The 12,539-nt window shown below is 36.2% G+C and overlaps 2 protein-coding genes across 2 annotated transcripts; both read left to right on the top strand.

Annotated features, from left to right (window-relative positions):
- The first annotated feature begins 2,072 nt into the window (after nt 1–2,072).
- Nucleotides 2,073–4,928, top strand: LOC114195293 (protein yippee-like). Its single transcript, XM_028085713.1, has 6 exons — nt 2,073–2,191; nt 2,302–2,516; nt 3,707–3,750; nt 4,278–4,386; nt 4,471–4,526; nt 4,634–4,928. The coding sequence occupies exons 2-6, from the start codon at nt 2,421–2,423 to the stop codon at nt 4,713–4,715; spliced, it is 387 nt and encodes a 128-aa protein (XP_027941514.1). The 5' UTR covers nt 2,073–2,191; nt 2,302–2,420; the 3' UTR covers nt 4,716–4,928.
- Nucleotides 4,929–5,838: 910 nt separating this feature from the next.
- Nucleotides 5,839–11,200, top strand: LOC114195354 (mucin-5AC-like). The gene is made up of 5 exons (XM_028085785.1): nt 5,839–6,658; nt 6,806–6,923; nt 8,154–8,268; nt 9,304–10,461; nt 10,664–11,200. Exons 1-5 carry the CDS (start codon nt 6,448–6,450, stop codon nt 10,922–10,924), a joined length of 1,863 nt encoding a protein of 620 aa, XP_027941586.1. The 5' UTR covers nt 5,839–6,447; the 3' UTR covers nt 10,925–11,200.
- The last annotated feature ends 1,339 nt before the right edge of the window (nt 11,201–12,539 follow it).

The following is a 12,539-nucleotide window of genomic DNA, read 5'->3' as shown; positions in this document are numbered from 1 at the left end:
AGTTATATAATGTAATTGAATGTTTAAAATTAATTGAACTATAAAGGAATTGGACTGAGTTTATTTTGTAAACGCTTTTCTCACATAACTTACCTATCATGTTCGTTAAATACGAAGTGAATATAAACATCTTTTGTATTCTATTATTATAAAAGTATTTGTTTTTAGGTATAATTAGTCGCAACGTACCTAGCTTTGTCCTAATGTGTCTAAATGGTACCCGCTTTTAACTTTGCATCTATTTAGTATCCAAATTAGTTAATTTGCATCAATGTGGTCCATCTCGTAAAGTTTTCAAAAATGCCGTTAACAGATCAGTGATGTGGCATTGCTGAACGGATACGTGTCAATGAAAATAATTGTACAGTGGTGGCAATTTGTGGATAACGTGTCATGCCCTGTTTGATTTGATTGTCCCCATTCAAAAAGTCCTAATTTCCCATTCCCATCTTCATCTTCTTCTTCATTTTTTCGCCGGGAAGCTGATTTGTTGCAGGGGTAAGGTGGCGAGTGAAGTGGGAAATGTCGCATAGTTTTAATCATTCGTGGTCGCCTTGTTCGTGTGGGTCACATAACCACAATGTTTCTTCTCCTAGTTCTGTATATGGGTCGTTGGTGGAATACCACATCTCCTTCACATTGGCATAACTCATCTCCTTCAGAATACCCAAAACACCATTAAATTAAATCACGCACAACATTCAACCACTAACCCTAAACCCCACCATCCCAAGAACAAATAATGCAATCAACGACCAAAGCAAATGGTTTGTGCACCTGCAATCCCAAATAACTGTCAATTACACCTTCAATTTTGTCCACAACGCATGAAATGGCCCAAATTTCGTAAACCCTAACTCTAGAAAACCCCTATTCTATTCTGTTCCCAATTCGTGCTTTTTTTTTTCTTTTCAATTTCTTCTTAAGCTGCACTGTTCCACATCACACACTACTCTCGTGCCACGTCATAACATTTTTTCTCACTTAACTGGTCAACTCAGTCAAACGTTATCTTATTTAATGGAGTTAACGAAAAGGGACCACATTGATGCAAATTAACTAATTTGGGTACTAAGTAGATGCAAAATTAAAAGCGGGTACCATTTAGACACATTAGAACGAAACTGAGTACGTTGCGACTAATTATACCTTGTTTTTATTGTCAGGTGAAAAATCATGGGAGCATGGTTTCCTTAACTATCAAACTATCCAAATCCTGTGTATGAGATTTAAATCAGGTGAATTCTATTTTTTTAAATATGTTATTTAATGTTAGAAGATTATAAAATATAAAATTAAATATAATAAATAATGAATTTGTTAAAATATTATTATTTGTTTTGGAGTTACTTAAAATTTGTGTTTTCTTATCACTTTCTCGTACGTCTATTTTGTTTAAATAAAAAAATTAAACATAAAATCATTATTCCACTTTTATACGGTGTTCTATTCTTATTAAAAAGTAAAAATAACTTTTGTTCTATTTGACGATAAAATATTACTTTTATAATATAATAATATTCTTTTTATCTATAATGAAATACTTTTTAATCTTTAAAGTTGTAAGATTTCAGCATGGAAGTGTTTTAACTGCTGTTGCAATGGAGGAATAGTCTTAAAATTTATTTTGTTATATTGACAAAAAGGAAGTTAAACTTTCTTGAACTGTAGTAAGGTTAAAATAATTGAATCTGTTTAAACTAATTTCTAAAGTTTTAATATAATCCTCCACAATTCATCAAAGTGAAAAAGAACTTGAAACTAAATTGTCTTGCAAGTAGGTAAGTCATGCAAGCAAAGCAACCTTGCATTAACAAGGTTATTGATTTCATCGCAATTAATTTAAAAATATTTATTTTATTTCAAAGTGAGTCGCTGCCATTACAATGACATTCAAAGAAAACTAAAACATTTTTCATTAGAAATGACACGATAAATATATTAATTAACACGAAACATTACACTTTAAACAAATTTTTTCCCCTTCCATTAGTATTTTATTATTGTATTAAACAAAGAAAATGAAATAAAAAAGAAAAAAAGCGTGATACAATAATAAATAAATAATTACAGGGGAAGAAGACACGTCTTGTCGGGTTCTCTTTTCGCAGAAAAAAGCGACGATTGATTGTTTCTCTCTCCACATTTCTTGCAAGTCCTCTCCTTCTCTTCTCTTCTCTTCTCTTCTCAGGTAATTTTCAACGATACCCTTTTTCCTTTCCCTTCTTCATCATCGTCATCGTAATCTTCATCTTCTTCTTTTTTCTTCTTCTCTCCTTCATCGATTGACGCTATGTCTAGATCATCACCGCTTCAATTTGACCTTTGCGTGATTTCGCTTTGACTGAGTCCTTTCTTTAGTTTACCCCTCATCTGAAAATCCCGGTTGATCTTCAGCCTAGAATTTTCCGAATTGAGTTATGGGGAGGTTGTTTGTGGTTCATCTCGAGGGGAAGGTCTATAGCTGCAAACACTGCCGTACCCATCTTGCTCTCTATGAAGACATCGTTTCCAAGGTTGTCTTTTTATTTATTTTCTTTCTTTCACCTACTTTTTTTTTTCTGCTTTTCTAACTTCGTTCTGGGTTTTTATCTCATCCCTGTTAATTTTATCCCTTGGATGATGAGTTTGTGCACTAATGTGGGTTTGAACAGTCACTTTATCTGCTTCTCAAGCATTTCTTTTTCTTTTCCTCTGATAGATACTCTGTCCATACAATTTTGTGAGTACAAATTGTTAATTTTGATGATTGATTTGATATACATCTTTTAGTTATTGTTGTTTACTTGTGTTGTATTCCCTTGGCTCAAATTGGGATTTTTATTTTTTTTATTCTTTTTCCCAATTGCCTGGTGGAAACATCATGTGCAAAGGCTATAGCATAGATGTAAAACCACTTGTGAGTTTTCACCTAATGGCTATTAGTTAATGCTTTTAGGAGGTTTGGTTATTGTTGTGGTATCACTGTCTTTGCGATCAAGCGATTAACAGTTTAATCCTGGACTGGATTGCATCCTTGTTTACCAATTCTTTTTGCAAATGAACTTAATTGCTAAGATCCTGTAAATCATGAAGATACTTGTTGTGTCATTTGTTGTGTTTCGTATTTTTGTTTATAAATTGTAATAGTTAATGGGCACAATTGCTTGTGGAGGTAATCTTTCTTTGCTAGTTTAACTCTGAACATTTAACTCGTTACTGCGATTCTTAGATAATAGATACTTACTTTGTTTAAAGGGAGAGGAAAAAAGTAGATAGTTTTCTGGTTGTCTGTATGCCCAGAGGAGAAACCTTGATGTTCTCTAAATAAATGGCTAACCACCGTGGTTTGGCTGGTACAGCATTTTTCTTAGGGAAGCTGTGAAAAGCTAAGCTATTTGGATTTTGATTCCTCATACTTTTGTGAATATAAGATGTGCAAATAAACTGTAAGTGGCAGAATTTTTGGGTCTCCTTGGCCCTTTACATGCAGAATTGCTCCCATCCTCTTGCATGGAATTTGAACCCTCTCCATTATCTCGGTTGAAGAAAATTTGTTGTGTTAAGTAGTGCACTTTAATGGGCCAAATCAGTTATTCCATTGTGATCATTTTTCATCTTCAATGTATTGGCTTTGAGCTTTGGCTCACTTTGTTTTATTCACATCTCGCTTTCTTCTATAAAATACATTTCTGACTTCCATTTTTTCTTGTGCTGTTTTATCCAGTCTTTCCACAGCAGACATGGGAAAGCTTATCTCTTCAGTAAGGTGTAAGTTATCCTTGATCTTGGAACCTTATTTATCATTATGTGATTGCTATAAATATAACTAAGATAAACGTTCTCTTTTGGTATTTGTATGAATGTATCTGGACAATTAGTGATAAAACTTTGAAATATAGTTGTATGCCACTTACATTGTCTAAAAGTAAGACCAAAAAATCAAGACATTTTTAATGACATTTTGTTTGTCCCAGAACTTGTTTGAGTATATACATTACACATTGCTGTTGTAGTCCTTGTTTTGTGCATCATGAATTCACTCATGATTGTCTTTATGACTTGCCAATAGAAGTCATATGTGCATCACAGCTACATAGCAAGAACAGTGCATAGCTGCACTCTAATCAACTGACATTTAGGTGAATGTAGATCTTGTAGTTTGTAAAGTATTATGCGGAAGAGATGTCGTTGTTATTCATGGCTTCTCGCCTCTGAATGTCCAAAGATCTAGCCACGTTATGTTTTATAGTTGGTTTTGTTCATGGATGCAGTTAATGTATTTTTTTCGTTTACAGCGTGAATGTTTCTGCTGGAGAAAACGAGGACAGACAGATGCTCACTGGGATGCATACTGTGGCTGACATTTTCTGTGTGGGGTGTGGATCAATTGTGGGTTGGAAATATGTAAGACTTGTAACAGTGCTTCACGAGTACGATTTTTTCTATTTGTACGTGGAATTTAGCAGTTACCACTTTGGTTTCTTTCAGGAGACTGCTCATGAAAAAAGCCAGAAGTACAAGGAAGGAAAATCTGTACTTGAACGGTAAGAGAAATGCTGTGTGAGAAAGAACCGAGAAAACACTCTTAATACATGAAGTTCTTTGGAAGACAAGTATCGGTTGGATTTAACATGTTTTTACTTCTGGCCAGGTACAAGGTGTCAGGTCCTGATAGCTGCAATTATTGGGTCGGCCATGAAGCACATGGTGGAAGTGATGCAGATGACGCTTAGTCGTCATCTGCCATTGACAATTGAATTGTACATTCTTTAATCCCCTTCCCCTGTTGTTCAACGAATGTGGATTTTATTCGGGCAGTATTGCAAAATCTGCTTGTTGCCCTAAAGACAATTTATATACATTTGATTGTTAATTCTGATGTAAAAAAAAAAAAAAACTAATGTTAAAACTCCTAAGTTCGAATCAATCATGTTTTTCTTGTTGTATATTGATCTCCATTCGCTATTACCATTTGTCAGAAGTTGGCTTGTAACAGTGTTTATATTTTCTAATCATACAAATGGTCAAATTAAAAGTGGAACTTGTTTAGTTGAACTTATGAATGAGATCCATGTCATTCTTACAAATAAATTTTATCCTTTTATTTATTGAAATAATGTCAGTCAGTGTTTATCAGACAAGCTTTCATACAAATGCTTAATGAAACAGACAACCAACCGGATACAGTTTAAGAACAAAGGCTAATTGATATTTGTTCTGATAATATCGATAGGGTTATTGATTGCGTCTGAAATATTTTCTTAAAGGGTTTATTCTACGTTCCGATATCTGTTCTTGAAATGGAATTTGGATGGATAAGGGGGAAAACACTGGCAAAAGGTAAAATGTACAAGGAACGTGTTCATGTAGTAGAGAGATTTCCGAATCAACCAAATTCTGATATATCAATGGAGAAAAAGTAGTTGCTTAAATGCATCGCATGTTTTTGTTATCCAAATTAACTGCTCCGATGACAATGTCATGAAAAGTGTTGGCTTGGCTGGCACTCACCAATAACTAACGAAGCGCCTAAATTTCTCACATCATTTATTGAATTCTGTACTCTTTTTCTCATCGTAGACTTCACCTTTGTGCGTTTTTTCTTTTCTTGCTTTAACAGAAAAAAGTTACCAACTGAAGACGTTAACCACAAGGGAGTAGTAAATGCAAAAAGATTGTTCGGTGTCAGAGTGGAATAAGCATCTTATACACATACAACGTACGCCTCAAATTTATATGGTAACAAGAAACTTCTTTTTGGAAACGGCAAATCATTTTGGTTACAGTTAATGTAATTTAATTAATACCTAAAATTTTGTCCCGCGAGAGAGAAGAAGTTTGGGATGTGGGGATCGCATGAATGATGAGTGCATAGTTGTGAAGTCACCGTTGGCAAAAGAATGGAAAAGAGGAACATATTATAATAAAAAAGAGGGTATAACGGTGATTACTCACCCAACTCATCCAATCCATCAACCGTGTAACGTAGGCTTTAAGTGATAGAAATTAAAAAGAAACAGAAGAAGAAGCAGAAGCAGAAGCAGAAGCAGAAGCAGCATCTGTTTTTTCTCTCCCTCCATCTTCAAACTTGCCTTTTATTACCTTTAATGCCACTCCCTTCTCTTCACCATCACTCTCAATCGAAGTTTCTGGAACCCCAATGCTCTCACTCTTTTCTTTTCTTTTCTTCACTCCACTCTCCATGCCTTTGCGTTCCACCTAACCCAACGCCGCGGCACTTTGTTTTTTCCGCAACTGTTTCCAACAGAAGCTCGTTTTATTTAATTTACCTTTTTTAAAATTTTAATTTCATTTCTATTTTTGGTTCACGAGGGTGCGTTCGGTTGGTGCGCGGTTGTTGAGGTGAATGGGGGAACTCAGTTAGGTTCTTCTCTTGTTTGGGGCTTTTCTTCTTCTTTCTCCTCTTCGCTCCATCGATCCCTAATCGTCGTTGCCGTTTCTGAGATGAATCGGAGCTTCATAGCGCCGGAGTCCAAAATGCAAGACGCCTTCAAGCTCAGGCAACAGCAATTGGGGGCTCTCAGGTCCTCTGTGCGCGCCAAGGAGAGGGACGAGGAGCTCGCGTTGTTCCTGGAAATGAGGAGCCGCGAGAAGGCGGAGCGTGGCGATCTCATGCTTCGCGCCGCGGAGGATTTTGACGGCGCAGCCGCGTTGGGTATGAACACCGTCGACAACACTTTTTTTTTTTTTGTGATATCGTTTTGTTAATTTTAGCTCCAACAACTGCGGAATGGTTGTGTCCTTTGCACGGTTTGACATGTTGTGTTTCCCTTTTTCACTCGCTATGTGTTTCGTGTTTCAGGCTCAAATCCAGACAATTCTCCCTTGTTTCACGTTCCGTCTTCCATGGCGGCGCTGGTACGAAAGACTGGTGCTGATGATTTTCTCAATTCGGACAATGATAAGAATGATTATGACTGGTATATTCTGTTTTTCTTTCTAACTGCTTTTTTTATTTTTTATTCTTAGCCTTTGTGTCTACTGTGTTCAGTGCAACTATGCCATTTTAGTAGTTTGTTTTTCTTCCTTCTTTTTGTTGGATAAAACTTGTACAGTGTGGTTTCTGGATATTCTTGTGAAAAATAATAAGTTAACCACTCTTTGTACTTGATATCAGCTCTAGATATGGAGCAATTAATCTGCTCTACAATGTAAATCCCGCAGAGGAAGCAATTGTAATGAATATCACTTCAACTTTGAAGCAATAACTATCCTTTGCTATTACTAATATGAAATGGACAATTAAGTTAAATTTGTGGGGAAAAACTGTCTAGAATGAGCTGTGAGTTAGACATATGAGATTATAATTGCATTTTTATGGTGGACTAAGCTTTGTCTCAAATTACATAATCACGTTTTATTATGGTAAATATGAAGGCCCTTACTTGATTATGTTTTCTCACAAGCATTTGTTAATTCACCCGCTCCCTTTCCAAATATCTAAATAAACCTTTGGTAAAATTTTAGGAGAGCATAAAAAACAACGTCAACTGTTTTGATAATTTGGTATCTGTGACCAGAGTCTTTGACATTTCTTCCTGACCTCACATAATTGACATGCTCACTTTATAGCTTTTCCCTTGTTTTAATACCATCATTATGATACTGACTAGGTTTGTAAAGTCTCATGTTCTTTTTTCCGCAACAGAGAAGTCTAGAAGATAATGACTAATTAATTTATTGGATAACTGATGGCTAGTTGCTCTTGTTCCCCTGCTTAAAAAAAGCGAAATTGTTAGAAATCACAGCTCCATCTGCATTCAGCAATTTGGACGACTGCAAAAAGCCTTGTAATCAATTTGGCAATTAATACAACTTAACAATTAATGTATCTTTGTAGTTCCTTTCTTTGATATTTCTTTATGATAATTCTTTTTCAATCATAAATTATTAGTAGGACTGTGTCACTGTTGCTATTTTTATTATTAACCTCATTCTTATCATGCATCCAAATCTTAAATTGCTGACTTTAACCAGGTTCTTGCGTTGATGCTCTGTGTGTTTGAAGCATGACCTAATAATAAATAACTTAACAGGCACTAATATCCAGACATGGTTTTACATTATTTAAGACACCATGGCATTTTTGGCGACCGGAGCAGAACGATTATTGTTCAGATTGGTGCTTAGCATTTTTTTTCCCTTTTCAGGCTTTTAACCCCACCTGGGACTCCCCTTTTTCCTTCTTTGGAGATGGAATCAACAAAAACTGTTATGAGTCAGCTTGGGGCTCCAACTTTACGCCCCACATCATTAAAAACTAGAGTAAGTAATTTTATTGAATGTTTTGGATTATGTCAATCATTTTATCATCTTATGGTAATTTGAAGATTTTGTCTTTTACTTCTGGTTTTAATTCATAAATAAAATGGTACATTTCCTTGTAAACTCGTGGTTTTGTTGAAAGTTCGTTTGCTAGCAATATCATTATTATTCATTATTCCTGATGAGCTTAAGCAGAAATAAATGATTTTAGGAATGGGTGAGGATATTTTGTGAATTATTGCATAATTTCAGTTATTGGTGCCTGATTACAAGTAGCTAATTGGCATGCACTGCTCCCTCTAGCGGTGACATCCCTGAACTACAAGCTTCGTGCTCATTATTTTGAATGTTTTCCAACTTTGCATGACATTTGCTTTGGTTAATTTATTTGTTAATAACAGGATCATTTATTTAACTATCCTCTCTTTCTCTTTTTCACTGTCCTTTTGCAGTTTCTTCATGGCATTCCATATTTGGTATTTTTAATGAATGTTGGGTGTGTCCTAGTCCTTGGTCCCTAGACCAAATTGATGAATGACTTTAATGATTTAGGTAGAAGTAAAGAGGCTAAATTCTGTGGCAATTTGCAATGTGTACTACATTGCAACACTTCAAACAAAAGAGGTGTCCAAGCTTCACAGTCTATTTGGTAGGAAACACAGGGCCTTTTTTGAAGGGGGTTCTACTATTAGATATGTTAATATTGAGGAGTGAACCTCTATTACTTAGATTTTTTCTTTTTCATTGTTTGTTTTTCTGTTGTTACTTTGTTTAGGAGGATTCCTTCCCTTTTCTGCGTACATAATTTTCTTTCAAAAGCAGATTTGTCGGTTCCACTGAGTAAATTGATAATACTTTTTATATTGATAAAATCAAAGAAGTGTAATGCTCTGCATCTATTTGTTAGTTCCAAGTCCAAAGTAATCCATGATGTGTGGTTTAACATATGGTTCATAGTAGTATGATTTTGTTGTTTTTTTTCATGCTAATGGTCAGAAAATAATTTTTCTTGTATTTGTTTTGTTGTTATTGTAGTTGTCAAATCCTCCGTCAGAACATACTGGAAGGAGCAACTTTGTATCTAAACAACCAGCCTCCTCCCCTGGGTTGACCTCTTCAGGTGGTGGACTTAGAAGGCCCTCATCATCAGGAAGCTTGTCAGAACTAGCTGGAAGAAGCAACTTAGTATCTAAACAACCAGCCTCTTCCCCGGGGTTGAGTTCTTCAGTTGGGGGAACTAGGAGGTCCTCATCATCAGGGAATCTGGGAGCTAGATCTGTAACTCCTACTGGACGACCTACATTGACCACAGTTTCAAAATCATCTAGACCTTCGACACCCACTTCTCGGACAACCATGCCATCAACTAGGGCAATGGTAGCAACCACCAAGACCTCAGTTTCCTCAGCCAAGCCCATGGTTTCTGCTGCTAAGGCTGCAGTTTCTGTTGCTAAAACTTCTACAGTACCTGCTGCTAAAACCACAATTCCATCTAGATCCTCTACACCTTTGTCAAGATCTACTACAAGATCTTCAACACCAACAACCAGAACTACCTTACCTGCATCGAGGCCTACTTCAAGGGCATCAACCCCAACTAGGCGGCCAACAACACCGTCTAATGTACCCACTGTATCTTCTCCGTCTGTAAAAACTTCTTCTATCTCCAAGTCGGCTCCTGTGAGGCAGCCAATAACATCACCTGGTACTTCACCAACTGTGAAGTCAAGCCCAAGACCATGGAAGCCATCTGATATGCCTGGTTTTTCACTTGATGCGCCACCCAATTTGAGGACAACGCTTCCAGAAAGGGCACTCTCAACAACTAGGGGTAGGCCTGGAGCACCCAGTTCACGATCCGCTTCTGTTGAGCCTCCTTCTATTGGTAGACCAAGGCGGCAATCGTGCTCTCCGTCCAGAGGACGTTCCTCCAACGGCATTTCTCATCCAACTGGAAGCTCTATGCCGGCAGTTAATCGTGGGTACTCCAGAGCAAATGACAATGTCAGTCCTGTTGTAATGGGCACCAAAATGGTTGAGAGGGTAGTAAATATGCGGAAATTGGCACCACCAAGGCTGGATGACAGGAACTCTTCCCATAATCTTTCTGGCAAATCATCTTCATCACCGGATACCTCTGGTTTTGGAAGGTCACTCTCGAAGAAATCCTTGGATATGGCAATAAGGCATATGGTATGCATCTTCTGCACATTTTCTACATTAGTTCTTGGCATCCCTTTGCGGATGCATTATGTCTAGACGTTATTTAGATATTTGAGAGTTTGTCATTAAGGGCCTACATTTCATTTCATACCTATTATTAATAATGAAATTAATCGGAAGTGATGAAATTGAGTTTTTTCCTCCTAATAACATTTGGTTTCTCTTGGAACAGGATATAAGGCGAAGGGTTCCAGGCAATTTACGGTCATCATTGATGACGAACATTCCAGCATCTTCAATGTATAGTGTGAGGTCTGGTCCTCAGCGTAGCCGCACTGTTAGTATCTCTGGCTCTCCTCATGCCACTAGCAGTAATGCTAGTTCTGAAGTGAGTGTAAACCCAAATGGGCTTTGCTTAGATATTAGTGAAATAGACGATGATATTGGCAGTGAAAGAAGTGGTCAATCTCCTGCCAGTGTGCGGGGTAGGTAAAAAGGAATCCTCTTACCTACTCTTTAATGCTTCAACCATTCCTATCCTGAGTTTCAGCCATATTGGATTTTTATATGGAGCTAACCATGCTTCAATTCATGTAAAGTTACCGGAAGTGGAAGCTATTTGTAATTTAGATAGATCACCTATACGCTGAAATTGTAATACTCATTTTTTTTAAGTGGTGTTATATCACGCCAAAACTCTAGAAACCCTGTGTGTGGCATTGTATTTTTTGAGAAATGCTAGCAACATGTGATTTTGCACTTTTTTATATTTACGGCTCACATCTCTGGTTGTAACCTATTTTTTATACGAAAATATGATTTTATTTAATCAATATTAAGTAGTTTTAGAATTTTGTAAAAACTTGTTAGTTGATTCACATAATAAAACTTTTAATTTAATAGATTAGTAAATTTTATTTGAAAATAATTGTCCAAGAGATAAACTATTAAAGAGTTATTCTCTTGTTGAGTGGGGTATTCAGTAACATAGTGGCATGATTTGATTATAAAAAATCATTATACGCCTCCCACATATGTATTAGGGTTATTATTTTAATTAAACAAACATCCTTAATAATGATAGTATTTAAGTATTACTTATTTTTTGCTCGAGTATTTGAGCAATTTTTCATATTTTTATTTAAATATTAGTATTTTTCTTAAAAAAAAAACTTGACTTTCCATTTATAGTTGTCATCGTAGAAATGTATACCTTTTTTCTTTGTAGACAGCATAATTTAATATCACAAAATTTTCGTTTTAGTAGTATTTTTCTTTTATAACCTATTGTTTCAATTTTAAATACTAATGAAACATGCTCACTTGTTATATAGTTATAAAAGATAAATGAAACACATGCTTACTTTGCTTGTGGGGTTGTGTTATAATATAAACCAATGTTTGGTGGGTAAAAAAGGAGTTAGAGCAAAAAGACAATATTTTTGTTTTCGCACTCAGATTGCATTTAAATAGAGATTGAGAAAATAAAAGGTGATAGTTCAAGAGACATGAGCTCACCAAGCTTAGATGACATGGGGGTGCAGCAGCCTGTAATCCCTCCACTATCAAGAACCAGAGGTAGTCGCTGCTCTGTGAAGCCAGCCTAACGCGGTGCCCTCCTGTCTAGGAACCAGGAAACCAATGCCTTCGCAAAGATACCATGGCTCAACTCTCAACTTGGAGCAGACAAGCCAGCACAAAGCAACCACCAGATCAGATCAGCTCAGCAAGCTAAAGCCTTGTTCAATCACCTGAGTGCCCCCACTTGGGTTGTAGGCTGACGTTACTCAGCTCGGCGAACTGACATGTCTGTCAGACGATATATAAATACTAGTTTTTCTAATTTTCTGAACGATGTGGAACTTGCAGATGGCACTGTTAAGTACATGGAGTCTTCTTGAGTTGGAAACTCAGGCTTGTTCCTCCCACTCTATTTTCACCATGCGTAATACAATATAACCTTGCAACCTAAAAGGTTTCGTTGAGTGCATTTTGAAGTGATGAGAAAAACATAAAAGATCAGTAGTTTTTTCTATACACAACTAATGGGAATTTTTTCATAAAAATTTATAGTTTATGTATATTCCAATATTAACCGAGTTCAAGAT

The sequence above is a fragment of the Vigna unguiculata genome, chromosome 8 (assembly GCF_004118075.2).
Source record: "Vigna unguiculata cultivar IT97K-499-35 chromosome 8, ASM411807v1, whole genome shotgun sequence".
In the NCBI taxonomy this organism is placed as follows: Eukaryota; Viridiplantae; Streptophyta; class Magnoliopsida; order Fabales; family Fabaceae; genus Vigna; species Vigna unguiculata.
The sequence above is the reverse complement of the archived record's forward strand: the minus strand, read 5'-3'. Positions and strand labels throughout refer to the sequence as shown.